Below are 20,132 nucleotides of genomic sequence, written 5' to 3'. Positions count from 1 at the left end.
TGACCGTGCGTAAGGCGTCCCGGTCCAGAAACGGCCGCAACTGGCGGATCAGGCGAACCTGATAAAACGCTCCCCTGGTCACGGCCGACAACTGGTCGTCCAGTGTCAACCGTGGATCCAGGAGAACACCCAAGTTGCGGACCCGATCTGAGGGGGCCAAAGTTTCGCCCCCTATAGTCAGCGATGGAATCAGCTGACTTTTGCACATGGCGGTGGAGGCCTAAAGCGAAAAGGTTTTATAAAACCCAGCTGAAGGCCTAGGACTGGGGTGACGGCGCGCGTGCCCACAGAGAGGGCTCTGAGTGCCACCTCTGGCACCTGTGCCATAGGTTCACCACCACTGCCCTATAAGCTCCACAGAACCTTAACTATCTGCTCCCAAAGGAAGGCAAGCAAGATTCCTGTATTATATAGGCAGAATACAATAAAGTAGTTAGCCTGAACTCTATCCATGTGGATCTAATTGCTTGCACCTGACAGGTATTGCTGGCAGTGCACTTATGAGCTATGTGCTTTTGGAAGAGAAACAGCATCCACCAGAGAGACATGAATGTATCCTCATCCATGAAATAGTGTCTAGACAGCTATCACTATATCCCGGAGGCTTGCCAAGACCGTGGAACATAATTTACTAAAATATGAACTCTTCATAATACTAACCTGACAACAAGGAGAGGCTGCTAGAATGTCGTAAGTATACATGGTTCCCAGCTGATGCCAGCTTCCATCCCATCGAGATTTGCACTTTATGCAGATAATTTTATGAACCCCTTCTAAACAGTCTACACAAACAGCATATAGGTGCATAAGCCTTCCTGTGGAGAGAGATTTGTAAAAACAGATTATATCAAATGTATCACAGAATTAACACATTAACAACATTGTGAATGGCGTTTTTATTGGAAAATGCAAGAAATGAAGCATGCATTCAGCAACCATTAGCCATCTTCTGTGCAAATACCATTAAAGGGGAAAGTCTATTTTATTCAGAATTACATTTCTAACTTCAAATGCAAATTATTCTTTCATTATTAGTTTAATCTAATGCTGACAGTCCACAGTCAATCGATACTAGTTAGCTTCTAAATAGAGTGTTGTTGGAGTTTAGATTGTAAAATTTAATCTTTAAAAATTCAAAATTGATTTTTAATTAAACTACAAATTAACTGTACTAAAACTAACACATGATTAGGTATGAGCAGCTCATTTGTCACATCAGAATGAACAAGACAAGCATTCCAATTTTCAGTTCAACTAAGAAGCTTAACAAATAACTTTAGAGAATTACTATTGCATTGCAGAGTTACTCTCAGCTGCATATCACATGCTTCAGAGAGGGGATGAGCTCTATGCTACTTTAAATTCATAATAGATGTTTGCTTCATGTGCAAAGCAAAAGTAGAACCCACAGGTTAATTAGGCATCTCCATATATTTAATTTCCTTCCAGTTATTATTTCATAAACATCTACAGTGTTTATACATTTGAATAAAAGTCACATATATCTTTTTTTGGCAAAAGAATATATCACACAAATTCTTTATGCAGAGAAGTCAGGAAAAACAGATTCTTCTCAACAGGAAATGCAGGCTTTTTCAAACCACAAAGTCCTTGCTCTAACTCAGTTTCATGAAAGAGTTCAAACTGCTACATGAATACATTTGCACACTGCATAAATATAGAAAAGATTCCAGTATGAAAGCAGGAAGGTAGAATTGTACCTATAGTAATTGTGCTTAACTCATAATATACAATATAGGAAAACAAACATCCTATGTATCTGTTTAGGAGAAGCTCTCCATTTCATGCATCTTTTCACCTGAAAAAATATCAGAAAATATGAAATAACTGTCTCATCAGAGATCGATACTGGCTGGCCCAATTTAGATACTAATCTGGATCTTATATGGTGCTAATCCATAGTTTAGTTATTATTGGACCAAATCACAGTTCACAGGTTATGTCAAAGTTTACAAACTGATTGGATTAATAAAACAAACAAATGTATAGGTATATTGTATGTTTTGTTTGGTTTTAGCATAATATTGTGTGAGCCAAACATTATTCTAATCCTTATAACAGTGGTTCTCAACCTGTGGGTTGGGACCCCATTTGGGGTCGATCGACCATTTCACGGGGGTCGCCAAGCAAGGCTGTCCGCCATTTTTTTGTCCGCCATTTTTCCCCCTTTTCCGGCGGGTGCCTTACCTCCCTTGGGCTGGGCCAGCTGGTGGTCGGCCTGCTCTGTCTCTGCTGCTTGCCAGCTACGCCTCGGCCGGCGCAGGGGGCGGAACCACGCATGCACGGCGCTCCCGGGCAGGGAAAATCCTCGACTTACGACTGGTTGGGTAGTCCTCGACTTACGACCAGTTTAGTCCTCGACTTACGACCGGTTTAGTCCTCGACTTACGACTGGTTTAGTCCTCGACTTACGACCGGTTTAGTCCTTGACTTACGACCGGTTGGGGTCGCGGCATTAAAAAGGTTGAGAACCACTGCCTTATAGGATGACTAAGAACAAGCTCATTATCCTTTCCCCTGGTTTATAAATCATCTCATCTATTTTTAACTTACAATAATTGTTTATTGATTAAGCAATAGTAAATACTAATTTCCAAGCTAATTTTCAAAACTCTTTAAACTTCTTATTCCTTAACCCAGTTTATTCTCAACCCAGTTTCATGTGTGGAATGGAGGCAGGAATCACATGGAAGGATAATGCAATGTGAGCCTATAGTATTTTTGTACCCTTCAAACTATGATTTGTAACTACCTGATAGGGGAATTAGGTATCATTCTCCTCTGCCCAACAGCTGGGATCACCTACCTGTATAACCATTTAGCATGACTATATTCCAGTTCTTCATCTATTCTTACTCCTGTAATTTTTGCTTCTCTCCCTGCTAGATAAGTTGAGAAATAATTTTACAGACTCTCCCCTTATTTGTATATATACAAATTTATGTATTTATAAATTCATGTAGTTGTATATATAAAGCATTTGTAATTCATTTGGGAAATTTCCTCAGGCCTTATTATTTTGCTTTTAAATTAAATTTCCCACGTTTAAGAGGGATCAGAATGGCTTCTTTAAATTCATACTGAGAAAGGATAGGGCTGCTAGATCTGGAGAGCAAGCAGTCAGATTACCACTAGACCAGGGGTAGGCAACCTTGGCTCTTTTATGACTCGTGGACTTCAACTCCCAGAATTCCTGAGCCAGCCATAAAAGAGCTAAGGTTGCCTACCCCTGCACTAGACAAAAACAAAGAGGGTAACATCCCAATTATATCTCCCAATTTTTGCAGTTCAGAACCAGTAGCATTAAATTATGCTCAAATGGGAATTTTTAAAGGATTCTTTAAGAATATGCAACTAAAGCCTCTAAATACCCAGAAGCCCCCAAATCCATATTTAAGCAACCTCAGGGTGATAAAATGAAAGACAGGAAATAAAGGTAGTCCCCGATTTACAATCATTCATTCCACGTTACAATGGCACTGAAAAAGTGACTTATGATTGGTCCTCACACTTAAGACCACTGCAGCATCCCAATGGTCACATGATCAACCTGTGGGTGTTTCGCAACCTGCATGAATTTATGACCGTTGCAGTGTCCAAGGGTCATTAGATCACCATTTGCAAAGTTTCCAGCTGCAAATCAAGGACTACCTCTATCCAAACGCATTAATCTAACATCCAAAATATGTTTCTTGTAAGCAAATGCAAAAGGAGATAATTTAGAATACTGAAGAAATACAAAGATTTTCCCCCAGCACATTTTTTCTGCGTAAATTCCAAAGTTGTGCCAGTAAATGTAAGCACATTATGGATCAGAAACATTGGCCGCTGACAAAAAGAAAACAAAACAAGTTGAATTACCTACAGCACTTTTTTACACAATTTCTCTGCTACACACATATTCTTTGCTAAAAGTATATTTCTTCCGCCAAGTTATTTTCACACAGAAGGGACAGTTGAAATTTTATTAAGCTTTTATTTATGGCCTGTTGTACTTATACTAGCCTTCATCAATCTGAGCATCCTCACATTGTATGAACATTTCCATGCAAACATTTTTCAGCAATAGCCTTCCTGTCTGGGAATACAGAAATCCACACATTTGAGAATAATGCACAGCATGGAAAAGGCTAATGTAGACTGCCTTCCAAAAATGCAAGATATTAATAGACATTATAGACTTCAGTTATACAACTTAAGAAATGGCCAATAAATTTAATAAATAAATAAACAAATGAAACAAAAATAAAAGCAACCTGTACCTTGAAGGTGACAGGGAACATCATACTCAATTTCATCATGTCTTGATGGGCTAAGAAACAAGGTTCCATCCACCAGTGGAAACTGTTCAAATACAGGCAATGCTCTATGGCATAACGCACAGTTGACAACATTTCGGTGACTGGCACTGAGTGCTGCAAGAATGAATTTCCGTAAATCTTCTCCTTGACCCACTTGGGCATCATCCTCCATACGGACATGGAAAGTGTTCAATTTATGCCTAGGTATGTGAGCAAGGAGTTCAGATAGATCAAGCCTTCTCAAAAATTGTACTGGAGCATCAAAATGTCCCGATCTATGTGCTTGTAATCCAGATGTCCCATAATCAAAGTGAGCATTCCTAAACATACCACTATTGGCCATATTCTTTCTATGAGGTTCTAAATGAATGGCATTCTTCAAAAATTCTCCTAAGTATCGCGAAGAGCGGGGGCCACTGAAATGGGTGGGGGCAAGAACAGAATAACCTGCTGGGGGAGATTGCCCAGGAGAACCGCAGGGAGAACGGACTGCATAACTACTGCTAGTAGTGCCTTTCTCTTGAGAGTTTTGCCTGTCCATTGAATGCCGTCGTTGGAGATCATGGTTTAAACCCTTCAGTGGTTTATTAGCAGACCTGCACTTTTTAAGATCTTCTGAAGACTCCGATATTGATCGTCCACTGCTTTTTTCAGGCACAGATTTTTTCTTCTTTTCGTCTTGCATTCGTTTTACTTGGTACCAATCTGTGTCTTTTTTTAAATGGCCTTGCCCACATCGACATGAACAAAAACGGAAGGCAAGATCATATCCTTTCTTGGTCCACATATTTTGCCGACACTGTTTCTCGTTCCAACTCCTTGCTCTCCCAATGCAATTAAATTGAGCCAAAATGCTGCTCTCCCATTCGTAAAAACACTGAAGATGCATCCAAGTGCTGAAGGGACAATGCTCGTTGTTGCAAACAACTTTCTGGTAGTCATCTTTTTCTAGGTCAACGGCCCGTCCAAAACTACACAACAGTGGTGTAGCACAAGGTGCTTCTGTGGAATGCAGAAGAAATAAGATGGATGAGCTATATGATTCAAAATTAACTACTTGCAATCTTTATTTTAGTTTTTTACTATATAAGAACTATGCTAAGCTACAATCCAGGAGTTCTAAGCACATATGCAGTTCTATGTACATTTAAACTATGCTGTGAACTGAGATTCCATATGTCACTAGTATTTTCCTTTATAAATGATCAGAGTAAGCCTAATGGATTGACCCTTTATTTGATTGTTCACAACATCTAAAAACTTTAGAAGACACCAAGGCATACTGTATGATTCAGTACATTTTGTTTAAACGACAAAGTTTGAATTCATGTCATGTTTATTTGTTTAGCTTATTACTTATAACATGGGTTAGACATCTTACTACAACATTTTCAGAACAAATTATAACTAGAATATATATTGAACTGTTTTTATTTAACAGCAATAAAGTATTTAACATATTGTTGCCTAGATATGTTTTTAAAACAATAGTATAGATCTGCACTTATTTCTAGTAATTGCAAGTTTGTAGTATTTTTCAGTATCAAGCCAAAAATTAGTTACCTGTGACATTAATTTAATATTAATATTAATATACTATGAAGAAGGTATTGTTGTGATGTGGATGACTCAAAGAATATTAATCTGCATTTATTTAAGGCAAGTCTGCCAACATGTAAACATCTTTCAAAACTGCATTTCTTAAAAAAAAATGATTCCAGAGTCAAAAATTCAAATGGTCTTTGTTATGTTTGATTTCAATAATTGTTATGGTTGAGAAATACACTTTTTGATTAACAACGATTTCTAACTCCAAAGCCTTAGTAGATTAGCTTTCAGGAATTTAAATCTTCTGATATGGAGAAAGAGATATTTTTAGAGAGAATGATAGAAATTAGGCTATAAATAGGGCTAAATATATAGCCCTAATATTTGAAAGCATAATCAATTCTTCCAAACTCCAAAACAAGAACACAACATTTGAAATCCCACAACAACCATTTTAAGAAAGCACAGATTTCTGTAACAATATGTGACAACCAGAGCAATAAAATGAGAATCAATTATCCACGTATATTTGGAATGTTTTGATTGGAAAACCCATATTTTCTTTTTTCATACTTAATTGCTAGTGAATTCTATAACATAATTACCAAGAATAATCACCCACACAAATTATTGTGGGGCATATGAATCTAAACTAATAATAAATCCCATTTTCATATGTTTTTAACTAGAAATAAAGATGATCCTCTCCACACTGAAACAATCATTAATAAATACATTAAAAAATAGTGGTAGAAGAATAAAATCTTATTTGATAATAACTGGAATATTGTCAGAGACTGGACCGTTATATTAAAATCTCATTTATATATTATTAATTATTATTATTATTATTATTATTATTATTAGAATAGAATTTTATATTAAGATCAAACGATACTGACCCACACTGGAGTTATTTAAGTTAATCAAAGTTAACTGCCATCAGTGAAGTCAACCAAGCAACATAATTTTTTTTATTTTATATTCACATATAGTAACCCTCTGAGCCAATGTGAAACAATGATCAAATGAAGAACATTCAAGTCTAAAATGAGTTTTTCTTTCAAAATACCATTTTGGACAACCATTCTCCAACTTGAAGCAATAAATGCTTTGCGGTTCATTTAGCAGTTACACATATAAAATTGGTCTATAATTAAATGGACAATTATGATTCTTTTTATTAAAAATTGGAAGAATACAATATTTGTATTTTACCCTTTAAAAAGCTAGCCAGATGAATTAAGGTATTTTAAATCCTTAGAATGATTAATCTGCCATACAGAATTAACATGTTTAGCCAGACAACTGCCTATTTTAATGATTAAAATTAAAATTAATTGCTTGTAAAATAAGGTATCCCATTTATAGAATTAACTGATTCTCATCTGCTCTCTCATGCATAAACTATTCACAAAAAGAAACATACAATGTACAAGCTTCCAGAAGAACAGTATAAATGGGAAAGGAAAGAAGAAAAACGGTATGGAAATGTGGAAGGGGAAAAGTAACACTACAGGAAGGGAAAAGGAAAGGATGGAAAATGAATTAAGATAAGGAGCAAGAAAGAGGCAACCAGACAGAAAAGAGGGAAAAAATGGAAACCCTAGATCCAGCATTTGAACACGTAAGAAACCAGACCATTGGAACGACCAATCAAGGGAACCAATCAGCTTCTCAATTTAAATACAGCACCAAATGAACAGCCAATCACGTGACCAACTGACCACTGAAGACATATATAAGCTAAAGAGGAATAGGACAAGACACTTCCACAAAACTCCCGCTGATGATGTTACCTAGCCTTTGGGAACTAAATGGCAAGCTCAGAGAGCAAACCACTGCCAAAATCTAAAACCCGAACTACCAGTATTTTCTATTATTTCAAAATGGAAACCCTGCTTAGACTTACAGACACATTTTTAAAGGCAGGTAATCTACAATCATTCACACTTTCTCTCCATTCCTGCTACTTTCTCTTTCTTGTCATAAATCTATGGAACACTTAAATACCAGCACAGTAACAAAACTTTTCCTGGAGGCTTAGTAACAGGGGAGTTATTAATACGTTTCTTTGGGGGGGGGAACCCTAAAGTCAAGAGTTAGTGCTTCCAATATCCATTATCAGCAGGAATATCTGACCTGAAGAAATAAACTAAAACAAATAAATATCCTCATTTCAAACTGCATGCTTCCCTTTCTTATTCAGACACATCCAAAGAAAAGAACTCCTGGGAAGGGCTGCATCTCTTTATTTTCCTGTTAAATTGCTATGTCCTGGTTTACTTAAATGAAAATCATCCTGCCATCAGTACCTTAGAGTGTCACTGATCCATGAAGAATGCAACTCTTTGTTATATACCCAGATTAAAGAACTAGAGGGAAATTTAAAGAGTACAAAAAAAAGTCAATGGAAAAAAAATTAACCATGATTTTTGAAGAATGAATAAATGAACATCATGATGTTTTTGACTCATTTGTTTAATGGGATTCTCTTTATCGGGTTTTAGGATTTGTGTGGACTACAAATCATATTTTTGGGTTCTATTTATGCAGAAATATTGAAAATTCAACAGAGTTCACAAATGTTTAAGAAACACTGTAATTATAAAGTAATTCCAATTGCAGCATACCATTGAAAGAAAATGTGACAATTATTGGAACTTTTGTCCAATATATTTTGAGGACTGCAGAATAAGGAATAGTCTTTTAAGTGTTCAGTTTGCAACTATTGGCTATCAACATAAACTAAGTGCGTACTTTTCAAATAAATGCAATAGCTCATGTTCAATTCTATAAATTGTCATTTTGTTTTATTTATTCATCATATTTATATAGCTGCCCATATCACAATCAAGTGACTCTGGGTGGCATGTAATAAAGTTAAAAACAAAATATACAAATTAATATTAACATTGTTAATATTAAAAATTTAAAAGTATAGAAGGCTCAAAAACTTCAATAGTTGTTAAAATCAGTTGGAATTATTATATTCCTAAAATTTACTAAAGGACATAAGTATTACCTGGTAGTAGCCTACTTGTTTCTTAGTCTCCAGCCCTTGTTTCTCCATAATCTGTACTTATATAGATTATAACAGCAAAACCCCATTTCACTAATATCGTAATTTTGACAAATATCAAAAATTCCCCATTCTATTACTTTGACAGGAACAGAAGCAGATTGACTTCATTTGTTTACCCCTATACAAAACTGGCCATCTATCAGATAAATACTGTAATATGGCTTATGATCACACTCAATATATGATCCATGAATAATCACAAAGCAGGAAATGAATGTTAAAGAACAACATTAAACTGCAGCAAAAGGAAAGGGGAAAGACTAAAAAGTAGCCCAGCCATACACCACAAAAAGAGAAATTAATAGATATTCAGAGACTTATTACATAAATCATTTCTGAAAAGTAACATTTGGGAACATGCAGCTCTAGTAACCAGAAACTCAAATCAAATCTATATATAGCTGTCACTCACTGAAACACAAAATTCCCACAAAAATGGCAAATGAATAATGATGGCTAGAGGTATAATTAAGTAAAGCACACTGAAGAACTTAACACAGCATAGTTTTGGTGAATAAACTGGTATTTTTTTTCAAAACACTGTTATTATAACCAAGCCCACTTCAACTAGCATAACTTCATTATATCACTCAGTAAAAATGGGCTGGAACTTGCCTTAGAATCTGAAAGAAAATTAGATATCCTTGAAAGGATAATTTATCTGAAAACGTTTAAATTAGAAGAGTTCGCAAATAGCTTATTAAAAGACTCTTTAAAAGGGCTTATAGATAGTTCTTGACTTATGACCGCAATTGGAACCAGAATCTGTTGTTGAATGAAGGAGTGAGACATCACATGACCACTTCGCTTAACAACTGCAATCCCGGCACTCCAGATTGCGGTCATTAAGCAATCTCGTGGGTTATTAAGCAAATAGAGTCCCAGGTAAAACAGGCAGGTGCCTCAGGGAGTTGGAGAAGGCACTGGGAGGCCTAGTCCAGGCTGTACATGAAATGAGGGGGTGCCATAGCTGCTTCTTAAAGCCTTAGCCCCAGCCCAACCTTGTGTGTGCGCTCAGCGGTGTCGGCATCGAGGCTAGGCCTGAAGGCAAGGCTGAGGTCTTCAGCAGTCTCAGCCATCTGCCATTGACCCCAGACCTCAACTTCAGCCCCAGCACTGCTGCTGTCACTGAAAAATGCTGCCCAATTCCCATGCCTGCTGATCTTACCGCCCCCTTTATAGGCTGACCAATATAGAGGCACTTGGTGGCAACGTAGAGGCTGGGCTTGGAGGAGAGGCCTGGGCCTTCAGCAGTGTCAGCCACTGCCACTGCCCCCAGAGCCAAGAGCTAAAGCCAAATATTTTAATCTACTTGTCTCTCCCATTTTCAGGGAGAATTAAAACTTTTCTTCTCTCTCTTCTCTGCCATGGGTACAGAACCTGTATCTCTTCAAATGTTTCTGAATTGTCTCATCTTTCCACAGTCCAGCCAGTGATCAGAAGTAATGAGAGTTCTAGCTCAACATTTGCAAGCCATTACTTCGTCTCTTTTGCTAAGTGATTAGTCATCAAATCATTTAAAAGCTGATCAACTTCTGCATTTGCCTTTTCCTTTAAATTATTCCCAAAGGAAACCGATGCAAGAATACATGTTAATATTGAGGCTCTCATACTAGAGGCAGTTCTGAGGAATTCAACTTACACACATCCACGTATATCAGTTCTTCCCAGTCAGGAATAGGACTGGGGAAATTCTATCACTAAGAACATTAGACTTCTGCTTTTCCTTATAAATCAAATGCTATCAAGTACTAGGTTCCTTCACTAATACCCAAACCAAGGTAACTGTGCTGCTCAGATCTAGGTTCTTTGAACAGAAGAGTAGGACCACACAGCTTCTCCTGGACCACAGTTTGTGCTAAGGTTCTTAGTTCTGTTCAGTTATTTTCCTTATGTGTCAGTTCTAGCCATCAGGATTAATTCTTCCCCTACTATAAACTCTTTCTACTTCCTATATTGGTTACTGAATACAAACAAAACATCAAGACTTCATGAATTTCCTCTCATCAAATGACAGGTTTCAAATTTGGACACAATACTGAAATGGCACCAGCAACCCTTGTCGGTATCCTAAACAGAGCAGAGATGCAACCATCTCTGCCCTATTGACCTCTCTATGGCTGTTGATACCATCCTTCTGGATTGGCTGCAGGAAGTTGATGTTAGTCCTGCAAGGCAGATCAAAGTAGGAATCCAATGTCATGTGGGTCAGTACAGGCAGTCCTTGACTTACAACAGTTCATTTACTGTTCAAAGTTACAATGGCACTGAAAAAAGTGACTTGCAACCGTTTTTCAGTGAAGACCTTTGCAGCATCCCCATGATCATGTGATCAAAATTCAGATGCTTGGCAACAAGTTCATATTTATGACTGTTGCTTTGTCCCAAGGTCATGTGATCTCCTTTTGCGACCTTCTAACAAGCAAAGTCAATGGGGAAGCCAGATTCACTTGACAACCAGGCTACTAACTTATCAACTGCAGTGATTCACTTAATAACTGATGCAAGAAAGGTCGTAAAATAGGGCAAAAGTCACTTAACAAATGTTTGACTTAACAGAAATTTTGGGCTCAATCGTGGTCATTAATCGAGGACTAACTATACTATCTGCACTCCCCCCCTACATGCTTTATCTTTGTGAGAACTAGGCAGTGTTTTGCCTTGAGACTTTTAGTCAAATTACATTCCTGCATCAGACTCTGATCTCTTTTATCTGTTATCTTGGCAGTGGCTCTTTCTCTTGTCCATCAAGGTCATTCCTTCTACTGTTTAGAATGGACAGCACAATGTTACCACAATTCTCCTTTCTGCACAACCAGTTCCATTGGGTGCTTGTGAGGGGAAAAAGGACCAATTCCAAAGCCCATGATTTACAAAGTGATTCATAGCCTGAAGCACTGAACACTTGGAGCAGTCTTCCATTGGATCAGGGTCAGGTAACACCAATAGGTGGATGATACTCAATTGTGTATCTTGACTCCCGACTAGCCCAGAAATGTTGTCAAGCTCTTATCCACAGCTACTGGGGTCTGGATGGTGGCGAATAGCCTCAGATTAAACCCTAGCAAGACCAAATGACTGTGGGTGCTCAGCCTTCCCAGTTCATCCCAAATACACCGCCCCACTTGGGACTAATGCATAATCTTGGCATTTCCTGGATTCTCATCTCCTGTATGAGGAGTAGCTGCTAGCTGTAGCTAGAGACACCTTTGCACCTTTTCAATGTTTGCCCCAGTTGAGCCTATTTCTGGATGGAGAGCCCTCCCCCCTTACGAACAGTCATGCTTTGGTCACCTCAACAGTGGACTGTTGCAATAAGCTTTAGACAAGACTGCCCTTTAGGATCATTCAGAAGCTATGGTTCAGAAATTAGCACAAACACTGATGGATAACCCTTGCTATGCCAATGTAAGATAGCTGCTAGAAGTTGCATGGTTTACCAGATAGCTTCTGGGTACAATTCAAGGAGCTAGTTATTATCTATAAAGCCCTGTTTGGCATGGGTCCTAGCAATTTGAAGGACCATCTGCTTTCTGCACTGTCACACCATCCAGTATGTATTCTAACATAGTCAGTTTGCTTTGGGTCCCATCAATTAAGCATTGCCACCTAATGAAGCCAAGAAAATAGAACTTATCTTGTCACAACATCTACCCTTTAGAATAGCATCCAGCCAGAGATTACCTTGGTTATGTTTAAGCAATTTTTAAAACCTTGGTTTTCTCTTAAGGCCTTGGTTTAGGAGCTGGATGGTCCCTTTTTGAATCAGCAGTAATATGGTAAGAAGTTATGTTCTCCTTCAGATAATGGTTGTTTTTATACAACATTGTTTCTTTTAATTTGTGAAACCACCCAGAGTCATTTTGGAATTCGGCAGACTAAACATTCAACAAAGAAATAAACTAACAACAAATGCATCCAAGGTGACATAGTTTTAATTCAGCTGCTACATTAAACACTCTTTTTATGCACCCATTTCAAAATTTAGCTTGCCAAATGTATACACTGGCAATGCACAATATAGGGTAGCTGGCCTTCAGTCTTTGACTTTCACAAATTCATTCTCATCCTCACAAGTTATTAGGCAATTCTGTGCACCATCTAAATACAATGTATTCTCACTTAATTTAATCTACTGTATCTTTTTTTTCTGGGGAAAAATGTACTTTTTCCACAAACACCAAACAGATAAGCAAGAGAATGCCTGTGTTCTAGTGTTAAGTCACATTTGGTAAGTAGGCTTGATGCTACACTTCAAATCGAGCCAATAACTACTTATGGATAAGCCAAGAATTTTAGGTGTCAAAAAATTGAGCTTGGCTTATCTGTGGATGGCCTTATCTACAAATATATATGGTAGGCTTTTCTCTCAGCTGTTTTAAAGAACCTATACAGATAGTCCTCGAGTTACAACAGTTCCATTTAGTGACTGTTTAAAGTTACAATGGCACTGAAAAAAAAGTGACTCATGACCATTTTTCACACTTATGACCACTGTAGCATCCCCATGGTCATGTGATCAAAATTCAAACACTTGGCAACTGACTCATAGTTATGACAGTTGCAGTGTCCCAGGGTCATGTGATCACTTTTTGTAACCTTCTGACAAGAAAGTCAATTGGGGAACCATGTTACTAACATAACAACTGCAGTGATTCATTTAACAACTGTGACAAGAAAGGTCATAAAATGGGACAAAACCTACTTAACAAATGTATCACTTATCCACAGAGATATGGAGCTCAATTGCAGTCAAGGATTGCCTGTATATCCCATTTATTTTCACATATAGTGTATATAAGCCCATCTGCGGATAAACAAACTCTTACATTTTTAACTAAAATACCATGAAAAATGTGCCACTCGTGGATTATCCAATTATGAAAATTAAAACTTACGAAAATTCCAAGCTTGGCTTATCCTCAGGGCTGGCACATTTTTCATGGCATTTTGGTTAAAAATTTGTTGGTCAACTTATTTGTGCATAGGTTTACATGCAAGTATATGCATGGGCACAATGTATGTCATATTACTAGTCTCTGCACCTCTATCCTAGAAAACCATTCCACTGTTGGTCTTAATATTCAGAACAGCTTTCCAAGTCTATTTTCCAAAGGCTGAAAATGTAATTCAACCAACTTCCTGTTCTCTATGATATATTTCAGGAAATGTGTTAAGTCACTGCTGAAATGCCAAGGTCAATCTGTACCAAGAAAAAGCACAACATTCCAAAGCTGAATCACTCTACTTTGCACAAATAACTTTGTGGCTAAACTGAAAATAGGTTGTTCTCATTTCAATATTATAAAATTAGCAATAAATCTTAAGTCAGTCTTAACAGTAACACAAACCAACTTTTGCACATGGGATTACATGCTATTCTGCTCATGCACAGATGATGGTCTCACCCATTTGCATAATGCCAGAGTTACAATAAGTCAACACTTATATAACTTGGGAATTGCCTTTGTATTAAAATTTGTGATAAAAATGTGTATCAATTTTCATAATAAAAACAAATGACACAATGAACACTGAAAGCATATTTTTATGTAATTTATACAGTCAAATCTTGTGGTTCTGGGTTATTTCACCAAAAAGACAAGCAAACTTTACTTATTTGGATATTTTCAGTTTTGCAATATTATGAAAGAATTCTGATGAAAGAATTAGCAAGTCTTCACATGCTCACCTTACTCAATATATCTCCAAGAACTAATCTGAACATGCTGATGCAGCCATTTCAAAGGCTTGAACTACTTTTGAACCATATGCAAATATTTAGTTGACGTGCCTGTGTATGCTTCAAAAATTATTTTGAACAAGTTTTTGTAATGGACATCGCTGTACATGTTATTTTCTTTCAGCTCTTTAAAAGTAATGCAGTTCAAAAAGAAGCAGCATGCAAAGCTCTATTAGATGACATAATGTACAAACTTTTCATACGCAAGGGAGTTTATGGAAAAGTGACTTGGGTAGGGAAAATTAAGAGATTATAATCAACCTAAGTAATGGGATTATACAATATGCAGGTAGCTGCACATATAAATTACCTCTGAGCTAATAAAATTCAAAATTATGATTTCCAAATAAAGAAATTAAATCACGCTACTGAATAACTACATTCTCCACCAGCTACCTCAAGGGGCAAGTTATGAGTTTTTAGAATTATTTTCTAAATACAGAAAATTAAGTATTCTTGAAAATTAAAAATTACTCTTAAAAAAACATCTTCCAATAAATTCCTAGGTTTAAGAAATACTGATCATATAATATATTCTTACAGAAATCATAATACATTTCATGAAAAGTTAAATATTTGGGATAGCAACATTAAGCAAGATAATTGTTTTATCACACTTGTCTCATCAATTAAATAGGTTTATGCACTTCAAACTTGTACTTGCTATGTATTCTTATTTATAACTCTCAATTAATTAAACAAGATATAATTTATAGTCACTTTGATCCAGTACCAATTACCTTCCCACTAATCAGGTTCTAGATCTACAGCCAGGCTATACCTCCCCATCTCCTCTGTAAATACAATTCACAATACTAAAAAGGCACATTTTTTACTAAAAAGGTTTCTACCAAATCACAAACCAATTTTTAAAATTCAAGCCTGTTCCAGAAAAAATATAGTAATTTCCTTGACATTCTGAGTCATAGTCTTTGAATCAAGATATTTAGAAAAACAAATGAATTTGATCTCCTTCTGATTTGTTTTTAATACATTTCCATTTCAAATATTTTAAGGCAATATTTTTACATGTATTTTGTCTGTTGTGAAAAAATAGCAGCTTCTTCGAGAATGCAATCTGTAATTCTCAGGATTCCACCAAGTCTGCAAGGATTACACAAGTATTTTGATGACTTTCATGTATCTTCCAAAGCCAGGTTGGCCCCATTTCAGTATATTTTTTCTATAAAATTAGTCATAAAGTTAAACAGGAAAAGTTACAGTTATATAAAAGCTGTTACAACAACATCTTTCAAACTGAGTTTTACCACAGTTACTACAGACAGCAACTGCTTGAGGATTAGCCAAGAATTGCCAAATCCCCCTGATTTTTAAAGATTTAACAGTATACGGAGATTAATATTTTTACACCCTCTTTCTATTTTTGTCAGTTAACAAATAAGGTGCCAATGTCTGGGAATATATCCTTACTAAGATACAATAATAGTTATCCATACATTATTAGACCTCAATCAAATGTGCTGAACATCAGCATGTGTCCTAAATTTAGTACAAAATATCAGATTGCTATATTTCGTCACTAGTAGGCATTGTGCCGGAAGCTATCCCTAGGAGACTGCAGAATTTAAATTTTGTTTTGCTATGAACAGAAAGACTGTGTTTTCAGATGCATCTCCTCTATTTCACCGTCATATGCAGAAACAAAACATATTATTTCAAATTCCTTAGAGAACATTATTTGCCCAAGTATTTGCAATGTTTTGTACATTTCAGCAAGGATTAGCATGAAAATAAGAATTCTATGGGACATTTTTCAAACACAAAGCAAAAAAAAAAAAAAAAAGCTTGTTCTTGTATTCTTATAACACACAAAACTAACCTGGCAGCTACCCAAAAAAGTAGAGAAATGTTTCACACATAACATTTTTTTTTTAAATATTGGGTATTGACATTCTGCGTTCACAAAATAGGTGCTGAGTTTAAAGAGAAAAAGATCACTGGGAAGCTAAAGAGCATTTGAAAGGCTCACAAAATGATTTAAAGGGTTTTTTTTCCCCCTTTCTCTAACTTATTTCAGTGGAAACAGTGAAGAGCAGGGAGGACAATTTTTTTTGTTTCACTTTATTTTAGGTTGTAGGCAGGTTGATAGGTTGAGATGATGGCACAGCTGCAGCTAAACTCTGCTACCCTGAAAACTATCTGGTTGCAAATATAGATGTCTTTCATCAGCAATCTGTTATGTCTTTTAAAAAAAATAGAAAAGTCCAGCCCGTTATCTTGCTGATATTTGAATAAATCTGAGAAGGGTCATTCCCAACAGACACTTAAGCTCACAATTGTGTGGGACACGAAGGGCTGGCTAGGCACACACTTGGAGAAAACAGCAATTTCAGAAAGATGGGGGGGGTTGTCAGTGAAGGAAACATTACAAGCCATGCACATGAACAAGACCCATCTCTTCACAGCAGTGAAGACAGGCTTGAACATATGACACTTCCTACCCAGCTGACTTTGACTACTGAGACTCCAACTTGATCAGAGCACATTTTCAAACAAAATATGCTGGCCGGGTTAAAGCGAAAGTAACAGATACTGTACATACTTTAGCGGGGGGGGGGGGGGGGGGGGGGGGGGGGGGAGAGAGAGAGGCGAAACTTCCGTGTCGTTTTCTGCACCTTTTACTTGGGGGGGTCACTTTTTTATGTACACTATGCCAGCATGAGCTTTTTTTCGTCCCGTCGGTCTTTAAACTATTGAACACTTGTCACTTCGAAGGAGCGAGACGCATCTACTCAGTGTAACCTCACCGGTTCGCTTTTTGGGACGTGAACAGTGAGGAGGACATAAAACACTTTTCAGTTCCCCAGAAATTAGCGTATTGCGGGGGCGGGGAAAGGGAGAGGATGAAATCCCCCAGAAGGTACAGAAACCATAAGCTCTTCTCATATTGCAAATGCAACGTTTGGGGGACGCGTGCTTACGCAGCCCGTCTTTGGGGCCGCCATGTCCCCGCACAACCCTTCGTGGAGGGGGGGGGAGCGGGAAGGGGCACGTGGGCCGGCAAGCTGGCTCTTTTCAGCCCCGGCCAGCGTTCCAACTTCCACTCACGAGACCCGGTGGCAGGCCGCGCGCTGGCGATCGAACTCAAGCCAAGGAAGCGAAGGGCCGCGCTTCCCTTCGGCTCATCTGCATGCTGGCCCGCTCCGCTTCTCCCATCCTAGGGCTGCTGCGCCATCGAAGGCCCGGCAGCTCCCCCACTAGCAGGGCGCCTCCAGCTCTGCCCATCCGGTAAAACAGGGAAGAAGCAAAAAGAGCCAGCGAGTGAAGTTTCGTGGCTGCGCGCCGCACGCCTGCTTCCTCGCTCTCCCTCCTCCATCCTGTCCCGCGGCTTCCTACCGTTTTTGGAGTCGCCCGAAGCCGAGCCCGTCGCTGCTGCCGCCGCTCCCCCGCAGCCTCCTCCTCCACCTCCTGCAGCCGCCACGGGCCCGCTTGCTCCGGCCGCAGCCACGGCGGCCAGGACTCCTCCGGCGCCCGCAACTCCCGTCGCGGCCAGGGCTCCATTTTCCTGCTCGTCCCCGCTGCTGTTAGCGCGCTTGTTCTTCTTGCCCTTGTTACTCTTCTGGTTCGGCATCGCCAAGGGAGGAGGAGGAGGAGGAGAGGAGGAGGAGGAGCGGGTCGCAGCAGGAAGGCTGAGGAGGAGGCGGCGGTGACGGCGGAGGCTCTTGATGGCAGTGCTACTGCCGCTGCTGCTGCTACCCCCGCCGACCCCCGCCTATTGCAGCTCCATTGTCAGGCGGAGCAGCACACTCGTCCTTCGCTCACGCACCGCGGCCCTGTCGCATGCACGCACGCACACATACACACACACACGGGCGCGCGTCCACAGACGCCTCGCCGCGGAAGAAATGCAAGCCAGGGAAAAGGCGTGTCTTGCTTGTTTTGATTCTGCTGCGCCCTCGGCAAGGCTGGGCTCCCCGCCCGCTTCTTCCTCTAACCACCCCCCCCTCTCTCTCTCTCGCCTGCCAGGCCTTGGCGACAGTGCTAAGCAAAGAGCAAGTGAAAGGAAGGGAGGAGGAAGGCGCGGCTCAGAGGCTGGACTTGCGACAGCAACGAGGAGGCGCTTAGCCTCGCGTTCGGACTTAGGAAAGCGCCTTTCCTCTCCCGGAGTTGTTGTTTACAACTGCGATTGGATTTCCTCCAGATGTCTACAGGGGCCAGGCCCAGTAGAGGAATAAGCAAGGGAAGGGGGCCTGCCTGGGTAAGAACTCATAATCCGATTAGTGGCTAATCTCCCAGAATGGATGCTTCCTTTCTCTCGCCCTGATACGAGGTGAAGCGCGTTGGGTTAGGCCGGAAGGTGAGTGTAGATCGACCAGATCTCTCTATTGTATGTGCGAGTGAGAGGCAGGTAGGCGCTGGTCATAAAGTATCTCAATACAAGTTCAGACTAGAAGAATTTCTTTGGAATTCCACCCCGAATCGTTTGCCAAAGGAAACGGGCCAGCAACTGAAGTAAGTAATTGAAGAAAAGAAGACCATGGTGAACAGATAAAAGCCGAGAGAAATGGACTACGTGGGATATTAATTGAAATAGAGTTGTGCATAGGAGATTAAGGATTGAAAATGCATTTTCCAATTGATTGATTACTGTATATTATTGTTGTTGTTGTTATTGAAATGCACATGAGATTGCAGCCTTACTTGGAAATCGATCTTAAATGTGCATATATTAACAGTGCCAGATTTCAACCTGCCATCTCTGCCATGCTTTTTGGTGATGGTTTGGCGTTGTGTTGTGGACGAGGTTGGGGGAAAAGTAACTATCAAGCTGCTTTCTTCATGCAAAGAATGGATTAAAATGTTTTTCCACAATAAAGCACAATTTTTGCCAGACCTGATTTGAGCTTGGCCCTTTTGAAAAAGAGCTGCAGGTTTGGCCATGAAATAACGATGTTGTCCTGGCTTTATTTCTCAATATTATTTCAACATGGCATTGAAATTTCAATGGAGATAAAACTTGCTATGTTTAAATCTTTCCAGAGATACAGTGCTGAGTTGTGTTTATATTTATTTATTTAATATTTATATTTCTTTCTAAAAGGAAACACTGAGGTTGGATTGGCGTTCTTCCAATCCAATATACAGGTAGTCCTTGACTTAGACCACTCACTTAGGGAAGTCCAAAGTTACGGTGGCCCCCAGAAAAAGGTACTTAGGACCCAGATTCAAAGTTCCAGTCACATCCCCCACTGTAACATGACTGAATTTGGGGTGGTCAAAAACCTGACCCACGTTTATGTCATCTGCAGCATCCTGCAATCACATGTCCATGATTTACAACATTTTTGCCAGAAACTGGCATTTATTTCCAGTTTCTAGCAAAAAAAATGACCTATAGTGATCAATGGGTTCACTAAATGATTGCAACATTCATTTAGTAACAACTGCAAAACAAGGTCATAAAATAAGATAT

The 20,132-nt window shown here is 38.9% G+C and overlaps 1 protein-coding gene across 1 annotated transcript in view; it reads right to left on the bottom strand.

Annotated features, from left to right (window-relative positions):
• The window catches only part of HECA (hdc homolog, cell cycle regulator), a 19,806-nt gene extending 1,516 nt beyond the window's left edge, over positions 1-18,290 (bottom strand). Inside the window, exons 1-3 of the mRNA XM_015822175.1 lie at positions 18,056-18,290; positions 4,284-5,324; positions 661-815 (exon numbers count right to left, since the gene is read on the bottom strand). Of these exons, the coding sequence (XP_015677661.1) occupies positions 661-815; positions 4,284-5,324; positions 18,056-18,290 (1,431 nt within the window). The remainder of the gene's footprint in view (positions 1-660; positions 816-4,283; positions 5,325-18,055) is intronic.
• Positions 18,291-20,132: the final 1,842 nt, after the last annotated feature.

Source organism: Protobothrops mucrosquamatus, unplaced genomic scaffold (assembly GCF_001527695.2).
Source record: "Protobothrops mucrosquamatus isolate PMUCROS unplaced genomic scaffold, P.Mucros_1.0 scaffold1485, whole genome shotgun sequence".
Lineage (NCBI taxonomy): Eukaryota > Metazoa > Chordata > Lepidosauria > Squamata > Viperidae > Protobothrops > Protobothrops mucrosquamatus.
This window is presented reverse-complemented; position numbering and strand designations above follow the sequence as displayed.